This window comes from Patagioenas fasciata, chromosome 20, assembly GCF_037038585.1.
Source record: "Patagioenas fasciata isolate bPatFas1 chromosome 20, bPatFas1.hap1, whole genome shotgun sequence".
Taxonomy (NCBI): domain Eukaryota; kingdom Metazoa; phylum Chordata; class Aves; order Columbiformes; family Columbidae; genus Patagioenas; species Patagioenas fasciata.
Genome location: NC_092539.1, coordinates 3,430,068 through 3,449,739, shown reverse-complemented (window position 1 = coordinate 3,449,739; position 19,672 = coordinate 3,430,068). Strand labels below are relative to the sequence as shown.

The window sequence follows — 19,672 nt, the reverse complement described above, 5'->3', positions numbered from 1 at the left end:
TGGAAGAGTTTCTCCCCAAACCACATTGCCGTCTGTACTGCCTTGTCTACAGCATTTTTCCCATCCCAATAAGCAAACTGGTCCAACAGGTCAACCCAGACACCTTTCAGTCATCACAATTTCCAATGTGATAAACCATCAACTAACAGAAAATGAGATTGCTGTGTCCCTCCTTGCCTATCTCGCAGCCCCAAGCTGGGGATGGCAGCGCTACCAGTCCCACCAGGAGAGGACGGGTTTGGTCTGGCTTGGGTGGGATGTCCCACTCTCTCCTTTTCATCAGGGTGACAAACTGGGGTGCATCTCCCCGTCCTCCCCTGGGATGGGCTGTAGGCAACCAAGCTGAGGAGCACTTGAGCTGCAGGTGGGCTGCAAGTTGCACCCACCAGGGCAGAACAGCTGCCCATTTCTTAGCAAGAAAAAGCCATAAAAGGGGTGAGAAGAGCCTTATAACCTGCTCCAGCTGAGCCCAACAAGTCTCAGCAACAAACCACCCTAGATCCCTCCGGACATCAGTGAAAACTACTTTCTCGGAAGCCCCTGACTTGAAAAAATGTATTGCTTAAATGGATACCATCCCTGGAGGTCTCTAAAAGATGTATAGATGAAGTTCTTAAGGGCATGGGTTAGTGCTAGATCTAGGTTATGGTTGGACTCAACGATCTTGAGGGCCTCTTCCAATCTAAATGATCCTATGATTCTACACACCACATTTCTGGGAGACCTCCTGCTGAAGAAGCAGCAGTTGGACGAAAGCAATTGATTCACTTTTGATTGAAAACAGCCCTGCCAGCGCCCCACGTGGGCAGCGAGGGATGAGGTGTTTTGGTGGCACGCGCTCACACCGCGTCCCCAACACCGTTGTCACCCAGAGGAGCCGAGGAGGCAGCCGGACACCGGCACAGCCACCTGGGAAGGGACTTGGCACCTCAGCTTCCTGCACATTCCTGGTGTGTTTTCCTAGTGCTGGAAACGCAACCAAAAAGGCAAAGAAAATGAAATCTTCATTTTCCCTTCTAATATTATAAAACAATTTTAACATAAAAAAATATCCTGCCAATATATGCAGAGCAAGAAATTTCAATCCTTTCAAGGCTACTTTATAATATTACCTATATTTTAATTAACTTCCATTTCGTTACAACCCATTTAAAAGGAACTGGAATCCAATTGAAACTGGTAACATTTATCCAAGTCAAATATACTGATTGACACAAACCTGCTAATTGAAAAATTAGTGAAGAACATCCCTAATCATGATAGAAGAGAAAATCTCAATGTTTTTCATACAGCATGGGCAACAAGATGGTTAAAAAAAACCCTCAAGCATTTGTTTAGCCTTTATACAGTATAAAGCAAAATTAACATCTCCCCCATTTATACTGTTTCTTCTGGCTCGATTTGCACTTCAAGGTCATTCCTCAGCAGTTCCTTGTGCTTTGGAACATGATGTAAAAATTTGATTTAAAAAAATAAAACCTATGTGGATAATTTTCCATCTTTCTAAACCCCAGATGGAAAACGCACAAGTCTGCTGATGCAGATGGCAGGGAACCCAACGCTCCCCTGCACCGATAAAAAGCATCACTTGGGGTGCCCTGGGAATTGCCAGCTCCAAATGAGGAGCATTCAGGTGAATAATAACTAAGGAGCAGGGAAAAAAGGTAAAAATCCCTCTCGAGTGCTCAGACCTGGCAGAAAAGGGCTCCCCGTGCTGCTCCTCTTCATCCTCCTCTTCCTCCCTTTGTCTCTGATTTCCTGGGGAGGGTTTGAGGAGAAGCACCAGCAGCAGATGGAGTCCCCGCTCCTGATTCCCAACAGCGCCGGGGGATCCCTCCTCCAGCCCTTGGTTTTAATTAGGCTGATTTGGAGACAACTCCCTCCCCAGCAAGGGCCAAGGGAGCTCGTTAATGTTTCTGCAGGAAAAGGCCCCAGAGGCAGGAGCTGCAATATTGTCTCTTGAGTCTCCTAATTAACTCAGTGCAGATAACGAGGTAGTCACCAATTACAGCCGGGGTTAGTTAACACTTTTTGCTTCAGTTACTTGTGTAGCCAGGAGGGGTGCAGGCATCCCTCAGCTTCTGGTAGCCATTTAATCGCAAATAACAAAGACATCGCTAACGAGAAAGCAAATCTTTGTGTCAAGCAGAATTTATGCCCTTTCAGCATTTGGTTTCTGCAGATCTTCTGCTTCGAAACTTCTTGGACAACGTCCGAATAGGCAGGGAACTTGGGGGAAAATTCATCCTGGTGTCAAAAGCTGGGATAAAAGGTCTCCTGGTGGTTCCCAGCCTGACCCAGAAAGCGAGCACTGAGCAGAAATATCTGCACTGTACATTTTATTCACTGTTGGTCCAAACGTTAGCAGGACGAGGAGCATACTGAGCCGGGAACGCCAGGAAAACCGTCACCCTGGTGGATGTGAATTATTTAGAGCACCCCACCAGCAGCTCCTGCGCAGCCTCTGGGACAACAACTGCTCTGGGAATAATCCCCAACCGTGAATAAATCCAGGACAGTGGAGCACGGCTTGTGGGAAATGAGGCTGAGTTGGGTGAATAAATTATTTGCTATTATATGAATAATTCACCCCGACCTAGTTGTAATTATTCTACTCTCATTTAACTCTTTTGTTGCCTTCAGAGAGGTTGGCCATGACCTTCCCCCTCCCTTGGCCAGCAGAGGAGCCACATCTGTGCCCCAAAACATGGGCTCTGGCACACACCTGGACCTGCCGTCCTGCCTGCAGTAGGTGCAGTCTTGCTCCTTGTCCAGCAATCTCTGTGCAGAAGAGGCAGCAAGGCTGGGCAGTTATAGCAAACAGATCACTCCAACTCTTGTTTAGCCTTCAGAGACCTAATTTGGATTTTAAAATCCACAGAGCAGTGATGGGCAAGGTGAGGTGCAGCCCTGGTGTGGATGGGGAGCCAGCCCAGCTCCAAGATCAGCCCCATCACGTATCCAGGAATCTTGGCCATGTCAGGAGGTGCTAAAGGGAGAGCCAGAGCCCTCCTGAGCCCTGCAATGAATTAGAGTGTGCAAAACTGTGCTTGACAGCACTAATAGAATCACAAAATTAAGTCAAGAGCTACCTCCAGCTACCAGCATCGCCCTGCAGACCCCAGCAGGGCTTCGTCTGGAACTGGGACAGAGCAGCAGACGTGTCTGCTGGTGATGCCGTCTTCTCCTGTCCCCGGAGAAGAAGGTAAAAAGATAACTCTGGAGAGCAGAGGGGAAAGGTTTGGGTTATCACCTCTCCTAGCATCATATTCTTCCTAAGAATCACACCCTCAGGCCCTCTCCTCCAACCCCGCTCTTGCAGATGTCTCCAAGATATCTCAATAGCATTTTACTGACAAAAAGAGGGACTTAGCAGCATCACGGGCATCTCCTTCTGCCATTTGCTCTAAAGACACATCCAAAGCTCTGTGTGCAAAGGATGGACTGACTCCAGGTGATGGCAAAGCTGGCTGCTGCTCTATTGCTACTACTGAATAGCATATAAACCCCAGGACCCTCCACTATAAAATACAGACCACAGAGTGAAAAACACCGTCAGTCTCATCTGAAAATGGACCAGCAAACAAGATACTAAATCAGAGTGGTTTTCTTCCCTCTTTTTCATCTGTCTAGATAAAAGCGGTTTTATAATTAATTTCTTACCCCCTTCCCTCACCCCCCAGTGCAGGACAGAGCTCTCCTGGGCCCCACGCGTGCACCGCCGGGCAAGCAGCAAGCAACGCGCCCCAAATGCAGAGACCGGTCATGCTGAGCAAGGAGAAGAGTTGAGAGAGGGGAACCAGAACAGCAGAAAGGAAGGGCAGCAGCCGAGGAGGCTGCAAAGAGGGAAACCTCCAAATGAAACGACAGTGTGCGCGTACTGAGAAGGCAACATAAAGACAGAGGGAAAAACACACAAAATGGAGAGGACTGGGAAAAACATATATGGAAAGAAAAAGGGCATGGGGCAAAAGACCTTTTGCCAGACAGAACAGTGGAGTTTCAAAAGAAATGTTTGGTTCAGAGGCCGAGAGTGTGAACACAGAGCCCCGGCTGCAGGATGAGGGGTTGTTGTCCCTCTGCTCGGGCTGTGGGGGCTGCACTGTCCTCCCCGAAGTGTCCCATCAACTGTGAGGGGACAGCAAGAGTGACACTGGGATGCGGGGACACCCAGCAGATGCTGTGACCCACATGCAGCTGCTGTCTGTGGGGAGATGCTCAGCACCGATCTGTCCCTGTGGATGTGCTGCCCCCAGCGCTGCACACACGGGGAGGAGGGAGGAAGCACAAATGGCTCCTGTGTCCCCATGAGCATTTAGATTTATCAGCAGCCACAGTTGGGAGTGGGGGTCAGGCCAAGCTGCAGCCTCACAGCCTGGGGAAATTTCAGATCTGGTCTCAAGTCTGTATTTCTGTAGTTTTGGGCTTGCTGAGAACATGCAAAATGAATCTGGTCACCTATAAGCTCAGAGAAATGTGATGTTCAGCCTAGGCTGGAGCTGTTTGACTTGAACCCATATCTACTTGTGGTTCAGCCATACACAGACACCTGTTAGAGGTCTCTTAGTAGATGGGTGAAAGATTCAAGAAGTCTTTAAAAAAAATCAGGAGTCTGTATTTTAAAAATAAATCATTCACATGTATATACGTTCTGTGGATTTGTTCTGTAAAGACAAATGACTTAAACTAGATTCCAGCTAACTTGCGGGGAGCAGACAGATCAGGGAAGGGACATCTGCCATGTCTCTGCCCGGGGAAAATCTGCTGCAACCATCACGTAGAGGCATGAAGACACCACGCTAGAAAATCAGCCCAAAAGCTTGCTTAAAATGCCTGTTTTAACACATAAGCTTTTTCTTTTCTCCTTTTATTTTCTTCCTTTTTTAGCTGTACAAGATTAAAAAATGCGCTTTATGTTTCTGGTCCGCAGGTGGGACCGCGGAGCAGCTCTGGTTGCCAACACCTCCTGCCGGCCTTTCCGCAGGGACTCGGCTCCGTTTGAAGTCAGTGGAAACTCAGAGGTGCTAAAAGGAGCCATTGATTGCTTTAAAAGCATTGGGTTTCTGTGGATAATTGCTATCTCCATATAAATGTTTATCTATCCACCCATCTAACCAGAGCAGCTGAGACCTGGGAGTTGGCATTTGGAGGTGGTTGGGTTTCTCAAGCTGAGATAGGGAATGGTGGGTACAAATTGCTCGTAACCAAGATGCTCTTTTAAAGCAGCTGCCAAAGTGGCCAGAAACAAATCAAAAGGAATACAGAAAAGAGATCTAACTGGCCAGCTTTGAGGATATGTTTTATTTTTATTTTAAATCCTAACAAACTGAGGACGGATCTTGTAGGAATCCGTATCTGCTTCTAAGTGCCTTACACAAAGGCAGGCCTAGGTTTGGGTTTAGCTTGAGTCTCTTTGCAAAATCTTGTTTTCACATGGCCTCAGTGAAAAAACAAGCACTGTTGGAGGGGATGTTGTGATCTGGATCCATCACTGCACCCAGCACAGTGTGGTAATTAGGCTTGGTGGCGGCTGAAATGAGGCCAACAGCAGAAAACCCCAACCCTGTTGAGTTTGATGGATGCTCGATCACACCAGCGCTAAACGCTTATGAGAAACCTCTCCCTCCAAAACCGTGAGGTTGCACATTAAAAGCTTCCACGGAATCGCCCCTGAAAATGCAAATTTCCAAGCACCAAGATGGGCTTTCCCTGGAGTCCGGGTCTGCTCCGTGATTTAACTCCACATCTCTGAGTTTCCACCGCATTCATCAGGCAGTGTCTGAAAGGCAGCAGCTGGCGGCGTTTCGGATAGAACGCGTTTTTGTGGCTCAATTACAAAGTTTTTCAGAATAAACAATAAGTTTGAGTGATTTCTTCATCTTACTGTCTTAAATGTTTTCTGTTAAAATAATTTCTTTCACGAGGGTATTCAAGGAGCCCTTCTGGTGTTGCCTCTGTTTAATAGCTTGCAACCTCCCACAGTACTGCCTACTCTAATTACTCTGATCTAATTAAGAGGGAGGGAAAAAACCAGCATACTACTGAAGGGTTAGTGAAAGGGATAGTCAAAGAGCTGTAGGAAGATAAATGGAGATCATACTGGTGGGGTAATTTGCTCATTAGCACCCTCCCTCCACAAATTAGCCTGAATGGAAGCAGAATGAGAGAGGAGAGACAGAAACACTGATAGAGATAGCGGAGACATAGTTAGAAAGACAAACTGACGTGCCATAGTTTCAAAGACCAAAAAAAAAGTTATAAAAAGAAAAAAAGCAGAAGATTCAAAATCCAATCTGCTCGGAAAGCAGAGAAAGCACCAGAAAAGTCCAGGAGAACAACATTAAAGTCACAGAAAACCAGTGCTCGCTTCAGCCACAGCACAAAAAGCTGGTGGTTTGGCAGGAGTTTCTATAGGGGTTGGTCTACCTTATAGGCAACGCGAGCCGGGCATTTCTTCCCAAGGCCTAGAGGTGGGGACATGTGTCTCAGCATCTCATACATGTCTGTGTAACTGATGCGCCCGCTGGGAACCAAAGGGAGGGAGGCAAAAGCAAGAGAACACAGAAATCAAACCAGACCGGGTGGGAGGGGGCAAAAAATAAAAGAGGGAGGGGATGGGGAAAAGGGCAACACAAGGGAGCAAATGAAAAGGAGGAGAGAAGAGGGGAAGCAGACAAGAAAACAGAGATCCGGTTAATCAGATTTCTCAGGAAAGCGAAAGGAAGAGGTGGGGGAAGAGGAAGGTTTCTTGGCTGCCGTTGCTGTTCCAACACCCAACGAATCCTCTGGGACATTCAGAGCCGCCCTGCGGGGAATCACTGATGTCCCTGATAGGGGGAGGGATGGGGGGGCTTGGGTTCTGCTTGCTCTTTGCGGTGGCGGAGGGACGCTGCCCCTTCTCGCCCCCCCAAACCAGTCGATGGAGGGGCTGTTTCACCATGCCAGGGAGGGCTGGTAGGCAGAGTTATGGGACAGAGAGAGACGGGGCTTCAAAAAAGTATTCAGCTTTCCCACAGTGAATAAAGAGTTGGGTTTGCAGCTCAGCCTACGGGCTACGAGAGAAGCAAAAAGCCAGTCCTGGTGTGTTTGGGACTGCTCTGACTGCAAGCTGAGGGTGCAACTCTGCAAAACCTCAGCCAGCCTGAATCCAGGTTTAACAAAACCGGAGTCCAGCACTCGATTTGCAAGAAGGTGGTAGAAGGGGGCAGCTGTTTCTCCCTTACACTTGATGAGGTCCTTCCTCCATCAAGCCAATGTCACCTGGCTGTCTCTGAGGGCAGCTGGCTGTCCTACATGTTAGAGGGAACTGGGAATTGCAGAGATTTGGGAAACAGCCCTTAGAACAGCCCATACTGATGGCATCTACCTTCAGAGCACACTGGTGACAAAGAAAATCCTGCTCTGAAAAACAAGGGATGCAGAAACCGCAAGGAATTCTCCTGCTTTGCATTTTTCTGACTACTGAAACTGGGAACATGACGGTGACGATCTCATTCAGTTCTCCAAGTGAGCTGCCTGCTAATTATACTGTGCAAATCAGTGCTACTGGTCACCTGAGGAGACCTGAGTATACTGTGGCTTATTATTAATTAATGTTTAACCCCTGGAAAAGCAGGACAGTATTAGCATCTCCACTATACTAGGAGGGAAACTGAGGCCTAAGCAGTCAAGCGAAACCCCTTTCTCCATCAGGACAGCTCCAGCAGCCGCGCACCAGCCCTGACACAGGTCTCAATGTGTGAAGCATTGATGCAGGAGAGGGTGGGTGGAAGAGAGAACTTACCCAGCCAAAAACATCTATTCCTGTCCTTGGTAACTAACGCAGTTAAAATACCACCCAGGTTTTTATAGCCCTGAGCTAATTTAGAGGCTGCTGAGAGACACCAGTTGTAATTACAGCCAATAGCTTCTCCCTGGCTTCTCTCTTCTGCCCCTGCTCCCTGGCTACAGGTACAGGGTCTTACGCCTCCTCTGCAACACTCTTTAACTCTTAATGCCCAACCAGGTGTCAAAAACACCTGGACTGGAGTGAAAGAGAAAAGCCATGGCAAGCTCCATGCTGCTGCTTCCACTTGTCCCTCCTTCATCCTCTCCTTCTGCTCTCCATGCAGCGGCTGCAAGAAAACCCAACCTGTAACTGGGACCCCACTAAGCCCAGTGACATACTGGGCTGATTTCTTGGCAAGATCTGTCCTAATCCCCTCCCTTGGCTGCCAAGCACAGTGTACATCTCCTGTGCCATGAGGCAGGAGGTTTCACTAGATGTCCATCATAGCTCAGGATCTCAGGTTGCTCCCCAAGCAACCTCTGGCCGTTGCACTGTGAAAAGTCCATCCCTTCATCTCTCCCATCCCACTCCGCTGCCCAGTTAACCAGTGCCCAGATCAAATGTTCTTTCCAGCTCAGGAAAAGCTTCAAGCATTGGTCATTCAACTGGAGCGACAATGCTACGGAGCCCAAACAAAACAGAACTTGCTACTCCCTGGAAATCTTGGGCTGACATTTCTCTCTGATGTGCATATATAAAGTGCTGAGATGATGCTTGTGCTGCTCTTCCCCAACACTTCCCACCTCGAGCCGGCAGGATGGGAGCTGGAGGGTTCACTGTCTCATAAAGCTGCCTGTCTCCAGCCAGCTGGGGTGTGGGAGGAGACGGGGACGAGATGCACGGAGGAAAAAGGAGGCAGTCAGTCAATCACTCCTTTCTCAGGCAAGGGGTTAGTTATATTACAGTTTCTTTCCCGCACCATTTCCGTTTGCACTCGGGAGGGGTCAAAAGAAAGAAAACCAGAACTGAAAATGCCGGAGGGAGCCTCTCAAGTTCCAAACCTTGTATGCCACCCTATGCGGGCACTTCTTTCCTAAGCCCAGGGGTGGAGCAATTACACGCAACAAATTGTACATATCCTTATAATGAATCCGGCAACTGGAAAGAAAACATCAGACGTTATGACAGTAAAAACCAAGAGGAATCAGTTTTTCCCCAGGTAAACAGAAGTTGGAAGGGCCAAAGGAGCTGAAAAGCAAAGTTAGTCTGACAGCAAGTGGGTTTGCAATGAATGAGACACTTAACACAGACCGAGAGAGAGAGAGAACTTCCAGCTGCTCAAAAAAAGCTCTATCCTTGGGTTTTCTTCTGCTAAACCTTCAGTGCTATGTGCCAGGCTTTCCAAACATTGCATCTGGTTACCTTTATCACTAACGTTTTATTCCCATCCACCCCCAGACAGCCCCTACCCAGCAGCCGCCCAGCAAAACCAGAGCCCCCAGCACACAAATCGCCTATTTGCTGGATTATTCCTGGGATTCAAATGAGCTGGTTAAAAAGAGCTTGGGCACCTCTGCTTTCCACTGCTCCCACCTACATAACCCCAGCAGAGCTGTGCTTTGTGGCACAGACAATACATTATTTGCTGCAGGTCCAGAAATTGCCCTTTTGAGAGCTGTCCTGGCCATCGGCACCGGGAAAATCCAGCCTTCGTTACCAGGAGGTGAAATTGGACGCCTCGAGGTAGCTTTATGGTCAACCTCATTAACTCCCAACAATATTTTCAGCTAATTTAACAGCAGGATTAGATTTCTTAATCTTTTGTAAGTAACTAAATCATGTACAAAAAGAGCTGCGCTGAACTTCAAAATGACCTCTAAAGAAAAATGAGATGATTGAGCTTCACTATGTTTATTTTGGTACATTATATAAAGAAGGCTGGAATATTTTGGAATGTCGCCTTCAATATTACTGCTTTTTTGGACGTGAAAAATTAAGGTCTATTCAAAGTCTTCGCAATCAACTCAAAACTATTAATTTAGAAACAGACCAAATGGAACTGTGCGAGTCTTGGCTGCAGGCCTAATCGTGGTTATAAAAAGTATATTGGTTTAACCGAGTCGAGGAGTTTACTGACATTTTACCATGGTTTTGTAAAACCAGAGCGTAGAAAATATAAATCAGCAGTTCTCCGAGCTCTCTAAGAGTCCGTGGAAGGCTTGAAAACCAACAGATAAACTGCACCAGGAGGTCATGGCAGCAAATTATGAAAACAGGCAGTCTTTCCCCAGTTGTTTAAATCTCTTTGAGTTTTCTTCCTTTTCATCAGCACCCCTTTTATCTCAGGAAGTGATGAAAACAGCTCTTTTTTGGAAGCACCTGCATCTCCTCCCGCCCACTGAAGGTGCTGCCAGGAGCAACTGATGGAATGGGACGGTAAGGCCAGCATTTCCAGAACCTCTATGGGGTGAACACTGCGGAGGGGGACACGAAAGATTTAAAGCACTCGCTCTATGTATCTTGAAAAAATAACAGTGGATATAAATCAAATTTTCTTCTCTTTTCCAAATTCAGTGTTTTCATTCATTAACCCACAGCCCTGGACCAAACCGCTGCGTGTGTCCCCGTTCTCTCGCTCTCTCTTTATCCGAGCCTGAGGTTTCTGCCAGCTCCAAATCCAACAACTTCCACATACTTACCCTCCTGAGCATCACACATCTACAACAACAACTGCTAGCTGCTTTGCTTTACTTCCTTTTGAATGGTTTTCCCCACAAAACTTTACGGTAAGTTGGATTTTGTAACAGAAACAGAGATGACATTGGAAACAGCCACACACATTATGCTTGAAATATGATCTATATAACAAAAGTATAACAACACTTGTACTCTTTGGCTGTGCAGCATCTTTCATCGAGGGTGTCGAGCTACAGAAAGTGGACAAACACGAAGCCTTTCTTTCAAATTATGCGATGGTGATTATTTATCATTCCCCTATACATCTGTATAGTGGGAGCTGAAATGCTAAAAGGAGACGGCTGACATGGGAAAGCAAAATTAGATCGCCTTTTTTTTCAAGGAGTTTGAGCAACTAGTGGAACAGACAGCTGAATAAGAACTGGATCTTTTGTCTTCGGATCAAAATGGGGTGCACTGCTGGGAGCCATTCCTTAAAAGAACAAATTATTAAGCTCAGTCCATGGGCATCTATTGTGAAATACCATGTCCAGAGCTCCACAGGAGTTCAGCCCAAGTGATCAAAAGATCTGTTCTGGCCTTAAAACGTGAATGCATTTCAGATTACTTTTAAATTGTGGAAATGTTAGTCCTCCTTATGCAAACATAAGTGATTTCAGTGGGACTATTCACACACAGAAAATCCAGAACGCGCCCATGTTTTAGGATCAAGCCTTGAACATCATGTCTTGGCTGTCCTTTGGTTCGCGGTTCTGCCCCGGTCACTCTGCCAACATCAACAGCTTCACACCAGAGCAAAACGGGAACAAGATTAGAGAAAAACAGAATTAGAATCTTAATATATGACATATTCTGTAGTAACAGCTCTAGAAGTGAAAAGGCTTGGGCCCCGAGTGACTCACAAAACGTAACCTCTGCGCTCAGAGTTAACAGAGCGAGCAAATCATTCTGTAAACTGAATGCTTGTGCCTCTTACGGGTGGAAAGTTCCTGAACAGGTACACATTAAAAAAGCACCTTGATACTATTTTTTCCCTTGCAGGTGTGTTACTCCTCCCACAGACGCCAGTCAGAGCCAAGATTATTTTTTAAGGGGAGAAGGGGCACTCCCCAAGTTCTCAGTCTCATTGAGATTTTCTACTGGTAAGAGATAGGACCGGATTTGAAAAAGGGAAGGGAAAAAAAGCTATTTACTGCCTGCCAAATACCGACAAAGGCCTTGTCTGTGTTACAAAGCATGTGGTAATGAAAATCTGCTTGGAGATTACAAGCTGCTAGTCTACGTGCTGTATATTTGCAGACTCCTAGTATGGGTGGCTTTGAGCTAGTTAAAATCACACACAGTTCAGAGAAACGCAGGCGTTTTGGAATAGGTTTACATTTGAAGTTAGCCTAAATCAATTTAACTGAGATTTTAAAGCGGTTTAATTGCATCCTAGCAGGGAGTTGGAGCTGCTGATTATACAAACAATTTCTGCATCTCTCCCTGCTGAAGGGAAACAAAAAAGAGTGAAAAGATTGGAGGAGCTGGAGGCAGCTTCATTACGAATACAGAGGAGATTCATTGCAGAGCAACTCGTAGGGAGGAAAATTGATATGAAATCAGCAGAGCTTTAAATGAAAAAAAAAAAACAGTCTCCCATCAGGCAAATTCCAAAGCTGCAGAATATCAAGGAAATTACTGTGACCTGTATCTCGGAGCATCTAGAAATGAAAATAAGCAGGACTGTTGTGCAGTAGCTTTCTCTGGGTAATGGAGAAAAGCGATATATTAAAGTCAGTCTACAAGTGATCACCGGTCAAAGCTATTCCCTTATTTTTAAAAAATTCCTTAAAATGCTTCAGCTCTCAGGTCGGTGCCAGCAGTGCCCCTTCTGCACCAGAGTCTGAATAACGAAAACAAAGAGATAAAACCATAAAACCAAACACCTCACCGTCTGGCTGTGAGAAAACCATTTCCTCCTTTAGCACACTCATATTTCAGGAAAATGTTATCAGAGGCTCCCTGAGAACTGAAATGCGTCCAGAGTTCGGCTTATCGCATTGTCTTCTTATTTATATTTTGCACATCTTATGTTTCAGCTGCAAGTCCAAAAGCTAAAATATGATTCAGAAAAACAAGATTCTCTGATTTGATGTCATTAGTAGGAGGCTTCCAAGAGCGAAACATTGGGTTTGATGAGAAATATGTTTAAAAAAATCACATTTTCAGCGAACCACCCTAATGCTGAGGAACACCAGGTCACTCCCTGCTGCCTCGCAGGTGGGTGAGAGCAAATGATACATCTGGGTCTGCAGCACCTGAGCCATCTGCAAAGCAGTGGGGCTCATCACCTCCTTTACAGGAGAGACTGCACCTTGAAAACTGCAATTTTGATGTATGTGGCCTCAGGTCTTTGCAAAGGATTTGTGAAACCATTAAGGTGCTTCTAAACTGGGAGAGAAATGCTGCACAAATGAGGTATCACAAGGCTTGACCTCCCAAGTTACCTGAAGCACTGCCAATGGCAAGAAATACTGCATATTTTTGTCTCCGAACCGGGATGCAGAAACAAAAGGCAATCAAAGCTTCTGGAAATGCAAAACACCTTTTCTGTTCAGCCATTTAGCCAAGGTAATTTGAATTTAACCTATTAATTTTTGGTCGTGTGTGTGGGAAGGACGGTGCCTTTTGCTTTCCTGGTTTGTTTCTTTATATCTATCTCATGTCTATTTGAAGGAAACGCCCTTGTAATGACACCAGGTTTGTTCATCTCCATCACACCGTGCGTTAAGTTGGAGCATTTATTTCCAACATCACCTCTAGCTTTGGAGTAGTTTTCCTTCTGGAGCTGGACTAACGTTAAGAACAGGCTGTTAGTGTGCACAGGAATGGTATTTACACACAATGTGTATCCATTTCTCCATGTTTAACAGCATACATACCAGGCAGCAGGGTCATATTCAGCCCAGACACGAACAAACTCATCCAAATGATGGGGCCCAAGGATGGAAGAGTCTCTTGTCAGGTATTCGAAGTTGTCCATAATCACAGCCACAAAGAGGTTCAACATCTGCAGAGACAGAGCAACAACACAGTTAGGGAGAAAAGAAAAAAGAAGCTGGGAGAGGGTACAATTGCTTCAGAAGGATGTGTGGGTTCTATAAGAAGAAGCTGCACCCTGGAGAACAGAATCATAGAATCATTTTTGTTGGAAAAGACCCTCAAGATGATCAAGTCCAGCCATTACCCCACTCCTGGCACTACCCCATGTCCCTGAGAACCTCATCTCCATCTGTCCAACCCTCCAGGGATGGTGACTCCAGCACTGCCCTGGGCAGCCTGTTCCAATGCCCCACAGCCCTCTGGGGAAGAAGAAATTGTTCCCAGATCCAACCTCAACCTCCCCTGGCGCAACTTGAGGCCGTTTCCTCTGCTCCTGGCGCTTGTTCCTGGGGAGCAGAGCCCGACCCCCCTGGCTCCAAGCTCCTTTCAGGCAGTTCAGAGATCAGAAGGTCTCCCCTCAGCTCCTGTTCTCCAGCTGAACCCCCCAGGTCCCTCAGCCGCTCCCATCACACTTGTGCTCCAGATGCTTCACCAGCTCTGTTCCCTTCTCTGAATTGTCTCCGAGATTATCTTCACCATTAAATGAACCAGCTGATAGGAACTCATTCCATCACTTTCATAGCAAGGCACATCAAGAAAAGAACAGCTAGAAAAAAAACCCTGTTCTTCAGCTTGAGTGTCCTATTTTAGACTCACAACAATTCAAACCTTCAAAAATCCCCAGCTAGATGAGGGCCAGGACACATAAAAGGCTCCTGTCCCTAATGGCCGTTGTCTAACACAGAGCCCAGCAAAAGCTTCTGGTATATAAAGATTCTTCTCTTATTAAAGCCAACAGAAGCGGCACGAGGAGTTCAATGGGAAAAGATCAAGCTGCAGTCAGCGGAACGGAAGAGCAGGAGGGAACGGGTGCTCCTGTGCTGGATAACAACCCAGGTGGCACAAGGCACCAGGTGTCTCACACCACCCAAGGGTCTTCTTCAGGCCAAGCTGCAGAGCACCAAGCACACAGCCTGCGCCTCAGCTGCAAACACGGCTCCTGCCCCTGCAGCAACGCCTGCGGATTCACTCCAGCGGCTGAGTGTCAGGGCCTGGCAGCTCAAACACAGCTCTACGCTGCCTGTTGTGATAGGACAAGGGGTGATGGTTTTAAAGTAAAGGAGGTTTCACACTGCTGGTGAAACACTGGGCCAGGTTGGCCAGAGAGGTGGTGGATGAACCATCCCTGGAGACATCCCAGGCCAGGCTGGACGGGGCTCTGAGCAACCTGAGCTGGTGAAGATGTCCCTGCTCATGGCAGGGGGGGCACTGGGGGAGATGGGAAGGTCCCTTCCAACCCAAACTGTTCTGTGATTCTATGAACAAACAACTCTGCTGGGTTTGGGGAACGAGGCCAGTGGCTCGTGCCACCCCGGTCCCGGACGCTGGCAGGTCTGTGTGCAGCACAGCGTGGACAAGCCTGAGGATCCTGTTGAAGTGCACCACGCAGTACTGGACAGGGATGTCCAAACCTGCTCTCGATGAGCTGCTCGAAGGCTGCAGCACTATCAGCACATCAGCAGCGCTCACCCACGTGCCGCGGGTACCCCACACATAGATCGGTACCCCCAGAGCATCACGAGACAGTAAAACTTTTGAGAGTTTGCCCCTTGGTCCCAAGTCCCTTTCCATTGCTCCCAGCTCTTGGTACAGTTTTTCCTTGCTTCTGTACATCTGTTTCTAAAGTTCCCTTATATTTTTACATTTCAATTTATATTTTTCAACAGTGTAAATTACAGGAGGAAAATTATGCCAGGCTGGACATCCACAAAGAGCCAGAAACAACATTTAAAAACCAATTCGTTATCCATCTCCCCTCCAATCTACAGCGTAACAACATCGAACAAACCATAAAAACATGCCCTCCTGGCAAGGCTGTGGCTCTGTAACGCTTTAACTGCTTGTGGGGAACCACATGTTTCCTTGCAATGAAGTGCCAAATGCATTTTAAGAAATGAGTTACAGCCTTGCCCTGTAGCAGCCCAGCTGCTTGGCTTTCTGCTGCCTGCTTTTGGAGCCCCCCCTGCCTTTGCCCTTCACCAGGGCTCTCCCCTTTCTCTGCCAGCAAAAGCTTTAGGAACAATAACACACTTGAAAATAACGACGAGAAAGTCTGATGGTGGGTTAAGGATTTGTACAAGGAAAACAATTTGGCTTTAAAATACAGAGCGCTGAAGGAATCAGAAAAAGGAGCATTAACTTTGTATAAGCTTTCAGGGCTCCATGTTTTTTAATATATGCAGGAGAAATAAACCACGGGATGTCAAAGGGGCAACAGAAGTCAGACAAAGGATCTCCGCAGGGGCCACTGAACTTGGTCTGTCTATACCCAGCATCAAACTGCCATGTGTACCTCTTTCTCCTGGTTAAAGGTTTCTGATTGATAGGAGGAATTGGCTACACAAAAAGTTAAATCTTATATTTTAAAGCTAAGCCATGGAACTGAATTGTAGGCTTGATATTTTGCTTTTCGCTGCATTTCAGAGCCGGGACTTTCATCTCTTCCTGCTTGAAGTTTAATTGGGTCCCTGTCGCTGGTTTTCCATTCCCCTGTCCCAGGGGTGCGGGGAAGTGAACCAAGCCCTGAGAGCAGAGAGCTTTTCATGTATGGAAGTGATCAGAAAGACACTGGCGCCTATTAAAGCTTAGACCCAGCCCCGTATGATGGCACAGATCAAGTACAGCAGCCCTGTGTATTTCCATGTCTAAAGCTTTCCCAGGCACCATTGCAGAAGAAAATAATCACTGCATTTATTTAACAAATCAAAACAAAACACGAGGCATCAAATAAGCGTGATGCTCCCAGCTGCTTGCTGCAAACACTTCTGAACAAATGTTATCTTGGCCATTCTCACCCTGCCCTCCCCATTGCCCTTCTTCAAAGGACCGCATTACAAATCAAGACAAAACCGATTAATGCTTAATTCCAAATATTAGATCCCCCCTGTGGGAAGGAAGATAAAAACCTTCCCTTTAAGCTAATGACTAAATGATCTCTTTGGGGATTAAAGGGATTTTATCGCCAGGATGATAAACGGTTTTCAGCGAACCCACCTCGTAATGTCGTATAAATCATAATTAAGTAGGAGGAGAAAGCAAAGGGGTGGGGAGGGAACCACACCAGAGACTCCACTTTGGGAGAGGTGGGGATGGACTTACCAGGAAGGAGCAGAGGAAGATGAACGACACGAAGTAGAAATAGGCAAAATCGCTGCCGCATTCGTTCTTGGTGAGGCCGGAGAGCGGGTCGCAGGCTCTGTTGCTGAGGCAGGACAGCATGATCTCGTGCCAGGCTTCCCCCGTGGCGCTCCTGGGGACGGGAGGGCAGAGGGTGAGCTTGGCCAGCCCCCCCAAACACCCTCCTCACATCATCCCTGCGCCCAATTAACTACAGTAATTAAGAAGAAGGGTTGTCTTCAGGTGGAGAGGCTGTCTTTACATTAGGAATCTGAAGCGCTGACATAAAATAAAGAAGGAACATCTCCCCCTGTCACAGGGGATGTAAAAAAACCCAAGCAGGCTCAGGTAGGCTGAGCTTCGTTGGTTTTGCAAAATAAAACCAGACTGATCTAAACACAGCAAGTGCAAAGTGCCAACGTGAGTAAACAGAGTTCAGATTGTTTCCTCTTCTGTCCCGGCGGCAAACACAAGGGAAATGAAGGGAAACAAAGCCAGGATTTTCCACTCCAATCTCTTATTTCCTTTATCAAGCAGATACAGAAACACCAGGTTGGTTCTGGTTGGTCACAGTGACTTGGGTCCTGTTTTCATGACAGTCTCCTGGGTTTTCTTCATCATTTCCCTCCTTCCTTTATAACTTCTATTTCTACTAAAGGGAGAAAAATAGCCAAAAGGAAAAACTTTGCAGTCCCAGAGGGTCTGTCCTCAAAACAAATCATCCCCTGCACCATAAACAGATGGTTCCTGCTCCGGTAGGGGGATTGGACTGGATGATCCTCCAAGGTCCCTTCCAATCCCTAACATTCTTTGATTCTTCCACCAGAATGCGGGGATCCCCATGTTCCACCACTCTGACTTCCTACATAACCTCAGATTTATCCCCCCATAATTTCTGCACCACGCTCAGAGATGCCTTTAGTGGGTCTCTCCGCAGGGCTGTTCACAGACCTGTCTCACAAACCTTGCCCTGCTCCTGGAGAAAACTTGGTACTCAATGTAAACTCCAGGCTACTCTGAATTATACGGCAGATTCCATCCCCCCAAAATGAGTGCAGAAGCCCCATTCCCTTATGCAGAACCCGCTGCCTCTGTCCTCTCCATCCCCACACGGCTGCTGCCCAGGTCTGGAATGGGACCAGGAGGTCTGAGACACCAGACTGAATAATTATCCAGTTTTATTAAACCTCAGAGTTCTGAGTCGAGTGATTATTCTGAGCTAGAGAGGGCTAATTGCATTTCCGTCTGGCTTCACAGAAACCATCCAAACCAAATCCCAGGCATGATATCCAGTTACAAGCGCTGCATAATCCGCAGAACCGAGCCTTGTGGGGCCAGAGCGGTTATTAACCACTGGCTCTCCACACCACACGGCTGGGTAAGTGAAATCATCCCCAAGCTGCCCCCATTTGGAGCAGGGCCCGCATTTCATTTTCGCTGGGTCTGAAAATGAAAATTTGTCATTTCCTTCCTTCCTTGTCATTTGAAAACTCTCTGTTTCCAGGCAGAATGACCCCAGATGGAAACACTTTCACTCTGAAGCAGGGGTGCTGTTGATGTATGAAGTATTAACATGTTCATAACGCAAAAATGACCAATTAAAGGAATTATTCCTTAAAAAAAAAAAAAAGTAAGCTTCACGACAGGAACCACATTGATCAGTTAAATTAGGGGGTTCCTGTTTTACATTAAGCTTCTACCTGAGCTGACAAGGGGTGTCACAGCACTGGGTGTCACTTTGTGGAGATGCTGGTGTGTTGAATCAGATCTGTCATACTCAGTGATACTTCGCACCCCTAAATCTCAGTAGCTAAACTGGCACGTGGGGAGAAAAGGACTTATTTATTGCTCACACGCAAGTCTTATCGTATTTTATTCTCTATTTACCTGAACAGAAGCATCAGGGCTTGGAGGAAGGTACGGAAGTTATTGTGCCGATTAATGGAGGTTTCATCATCTAGTGCGATGTTGCCAAACACCTGCACAGAAAACAGAAGGATTCAGGCCAAATACATCTTCACATTGAATTTGTCAGTAAAGGCAGATTAAGTGGAGCTGGAAACAAAAAAAGGCAGGAAAATAACTTGGTCTGGTTCAAGGGATCTCAAAAGACTCTGCTGAAGAGGGAGATAAAAACATGCTGTAGAGATCAGATGGAGAAAAGAATCAGTTAACGTGCTTTGTTTTCACGCAGACCCTTTCCAACACCACAGTTCAGCTCCATCCCAGGCCAAGAAAACTCTTATTTATTTGAGAAAGGTGCAGGGTCTGAGCTGCTCCCTGCTCCCAGCCTCTTGCTGTGCTGTACCCAGTAGGTTTGTCCCTGTCCGCGGGGACGCTGCTGCCCACCGCTGTCCCTAGAGATGCTGTTCTGCCACTTTGCCTGCCCACGTTCTCCCTTGGTACCCCCAGAAATACCTGTACACCCAGGGCCACGTTCAACACAAACTCTGGCAATAAGGGGAGCAAAAATGGCATTTTTTGCACTTCTGATTTACCTGACATGGGACTTTCGCCTTGTCCTAAGTCAGGTGTTGATCCTGCTGTGCAGGCAAGAACCCATTTGCACCCTGAACCAGCGGGAGAAAACCAGGTGACTTATTGTTAATATTAAAGCTAAAATTTTACCTGCATGCCAATAATGGCATAGATGAAGAAGAGCATTGCAATGAGGAGACACACATAAGGCAAGGCCTGAGGAAAACGAGAAGGTGGCATTAGTGACAGCAAATGCATGTCAGCTGGTAGCATTTAATTCATGGTCAGCACTCGGTTTTGTGGTGTTTGCCCTTCAGATGAAGGAACTGGGAAGAGAATATGAACAATTCTGGCAGCTTTCAGGAGACAAACCCCTGGAGCCAGGTTTTCATTGATCACAAAACAGTCTGGGCTTTCTATACATCCTCACAGGCAGATAAGCAGGGAAAACACAATAAGAAGCTTTGC

At 46.8% G+C, this 19,672-nt stretch overlaps 1 protein-coding gene across 14 annotated transcripts in view; it reads right to left on the bottom strand.

The window, feature by feature from the left end:
• CACNA1B (calcium voltage-gated channel subunit alpha1 B) overlaps positions 1-19,672 on the bottom strand; it is a 279,142-nt gene that overhangs the window by 22,923 nt on the left and 236,547 nt on the right. For 11 of the 14 annotated variants that reach the window (XM_071817476.1, XM_071817465.1, XM_065854208.2 and 8 more), the window contains 5 exons: positions 19,355-19,420; positions 18,614-18,705; positions 16,709-16,859; positions 13,390-13,517; positions 6,427-6,523 (listed from right to left, as the gene is read on the bottom strand). In XM_071817476.1, the coding sequence (XP_071673577.1) occupies positions 6,427-6,523; positions 13,390-13,517; positions 16,709-16,859; positions 18,614-18,705; positions 19,355-19,420 (534 nt within the window). Of the gene's footprint in view, positions 1-6,426; positions 6,524-8,829; positions 8,927-13,389; positions 13,518-16,708; positions 16,860-18,613; positions 18,706-19,354; positions 19,421-19,672 lie in introns of all 14 variants that reach the window. The other 3 variants (XM_071817478.1, XM_071817466.1, XM_071817469.1) reach the window with 2 other exon arrangements.